The sequence below is a fragment of the Gavialis gangeticus genome, unplaced genomic scaffold (assembly GCF_001723915.1).
Source record: "Gavialis gangeticus isolate Ggan-Ray unplaced genomic scaffold, GavGan_comp1, whole genome shotgun sequence".
In the NCBI taxonomy this organism is placed as follows: Eukaryota; Metazoa; Chordata; order Crocodylia; family Gavialidae; genus Gavialis; species Gavialis gangeticus.
In genome coordinates, this window is record NW_017729004.1 from 45,469,553 (window position 1) to 45,472,664 (window position 3,112).

Genomic DNA, 3,112 nt, shown 5'->3' on the forward strand with positions numbered 1-3,112 from the left:
CTGCTCAGGTCCCTTCCGACCCTAGAAACTATGAAACTATGATCTGATGGCTGGGGAATTGACTCTGCCGTAGGACACAGAGAGTGGTGGTTGATGAAAGTCACTCATTGTGGTGCGCTGTGACCAGTGGGGTCCTTCAAGGCTCTGTCCTTGGACTTATATTATTCAACATCTTCATTAATGATGTGGACACTGGTATCAGAAGGGGACTGTCCAAGTTCACAGATGACACCAAATTTGGGGGTAAAGCATCCACACCTGAGGACAGGAGAGCAATCCAAGCTGACTTTGATAGGATCAGGAAATGGGTGGGTGAGAACCTGATGGTGTTTAACACCGAAAAATGCAAGGTTCTCCACCTTAGGAAGAAAAACCCACAGCATACTTATAGGCTCGGCAGTGCTACGCTGGCTAGCACTATGGACGAAAGGGACTTGGGGGTCATCATTGACCACAAGATGAAAATGAGCCATTAATGTGATGCAGCAGCTAGTAAAGCAAGCAAAACGCTGGCTTGCATCCATAGATGCTTCTCAAGCAAATCCCAGGACGTCATCCTCCTGCTGTACTTGGCCTTGGTGAGGCCGCAGCTGGAGTACTGCATCCAGTTTTGGGCTCCACAATTCAAAAAGGATGTGGAGAAGCTTGAGAGAGTCCAGAGAAGAGCCACAGGCATGATCAGAGGTCAGGAAAACAGACCTTATGATGAGAGGCTGAAAGCTATGAGGCTCCTCAGCCTGGAAAAGTGCAGGCTCAGGGGTGATCTGGTGGCCACCTATAAGTTTATCAGGGGTGATCACCAGGATCTGGGGGAACATCGGTTCACCAGAGAGCCCCAAGGGATGACATGGTCAAACAGTCACAAACTCCTCCATGACCATTTCAGGCTGGACATAAGAAAGAACTTCTTTACTGTCCGAGCCCCAAGGTCTGGAATAGACTGCTGCCGGAGATGGTTCAAACACCTACTTTGAACACTTTCAAGAGACATTTGGATGTTTATCTTGTTGGGATCCTATGACCTGTGCTGACTTCCTGCTCCTGGGGCAGGAGGCTCAACTCAAAGATCTTCTGAGGTCCCTTCCAGCTCTAATGTCTATGAAATCTATGAAATTATAGTTACTCTGCAGAGCAGCATGGTACTAGAGGTTGGTTTCCCTTGAGGATTGGGTCTGGGGTACTCCTTTTCTATAGGCCTCTCCCATTCTGTGTTATATGCAGCTATTTCCAGAGAGTTTTCCATTGGTCCTCTCTGATCCTCACTTCTTTTTTTTTAGCTTTGATTCACTTCAGGAGGAATGAATGACAAGTTACCTCCCCACTTAGATAAGGACTCTACATATTTTCATGTTAAGTTGTTTATGGAGATACCACTCTATCTTTATGTTAGGAACTGATACCTGAGCATATCTCAAAATACATTTGGATCAACATATGTGGAATTTGTCATAATATTTCTTTTCCTGATACACCTAAATTCCATACTAGATACTCTCTATAAACATAGGTTCTGGACCCCTTATATTTTAATGCTTTAGCTCTCACACTGCAACTGTAACTGGATTCTTTCTTAAGAACCTGCTATTTAATATTCAATATTGCTACAAACTCCCCAAGAGGCTACTGAATTACACTCAGAGAAAACAGGACATATCTACATATAAGACAAAGTTTTGCAAAAATTAAGCTGATTTCTAAATATCACAGATGCTATGTAGAGAGGAAGGAAATATGCAGTTTTAGACTGTAGACTCATGAATTTTACTGGATTTTGAGTTTTTTTAGTATAATTAAATTTCACTAGGAAATATTATGAAAGGATGTTAGGGTGGGTTTATTTAAAACACTAAAGTAAACTTACGACAATCCACTTCATCTTCATTAAGTTGGCAGTCAGGCACACCATCACATCTCAGGAGTGATGGGATACATCCTTGATTATTATTACACAGGAACTCTGTGTCCTTGCAAAGCCATGGAGAAACAGTGGCTGGTATTTCAGTAGAACAATTAATTTCATCTGTTCCATCTATACAGTTTTCTACCCCATTACATTTTACAGCAGGAGACAGACACTGCTGGACATACATGCAGGTGAACTGGTCCCTGTTGCAGGTTGGAGGTTGGGGTCTGGTCGGTCCTAGACGGTTAAATAAAAATAAGGAAAGAAGATTTATGATCTCACTTATTGATGTTGCATGTAATGCTATCTGGATGAATATATGGATTTTTAGGAGGGTGATTGATTTTGTAGTAAAACCCCCAGTTTTTCTTTTTTTAAATTTAAAATGCATTCCCTCCCCTTCCCCAACCATTTCTGACTTGTTCTCTCCCTTTCTATTCCCTATAGATAAGTATAAGTGAGCTAAGACATAGGATAAGCTTCAGCATTTTATTTTGGTAGCAAGTTGTATTTGTTTTCTTTTTTCTCCTTCTTTATATTGTATAATTATTATGTTTATATTGATTTTTTACCATTCCATATTACTATTTTATTAATTCTATATGATTTAGGCCTACATATGTAAGTTAGCATAAGTCATGTCAAGTTTCCATTTTGTTTGTCAAGTCTCTATCCTGTCCCCAGGCCCAGTTGTGTAACCTGTGACTCATACCTACCCCTCCTATGTAACTTGGTTCCTGAATGAATGGGGATGAATGAGGGAGCTTGAGAGACAATGGCACTAGGTCTAAAAATAGCTTCCTCTGAATGACTGAACCATCAACACCAATACCGGGATCAAAAACCCAGCCATTGGAACCACACTCAGCATTCAAGAAACAAAAGATGAGGCAACCTACCATTGTGCCAGGCTGCACATGTTCAGTAAGAACACCTGGAACCCTCTGGAACAGGACTGACATTGCCTGGACAGGCCCTCCCCATAGGAGATCAGAGGTAGTCTGCCTCATAAAAAGGGGTAGTGAAGACTGACTCCTTGGGACGCCCTCTTCATCTGGACCAGCACCATGCCACACCACCTATCCACCCAGAGGCCCTTCCAGTGACCACCCTCTGGACAAGGACCCCTTTCCAGCCTGGATAGGTAGCTATCACCCCCACCCTCTCTTCAACCAAGGACTTGGACTCTGCTTCTCTTCCCTACCTGGA

General features: G+C 42.8%; 1 protein-coding gene across 1 annotated transcript in view; it reads right to left on the reverse strand.

Annotated features, from left to right (window-relative positions):
• The window catches only part of MALRD1 (MAM and LDL receptor class A domain containing 1), a 631,029-nt gene that overhangs the window by 107,258 nt on the left and 520,659 nt on the right, over positions 1-3,112 (reverse strand). The window contains exon 34 of the mRNA XM_019507962.1: positions 1,862-2,140. Within this exon, the coding sequence (XP_019363507.1) occupies positions 1,862-2,140 (279 nt within the window). The remainder of the gene's footprint in view (positions 1-1,861; positions 2,141-3,112) is intronic.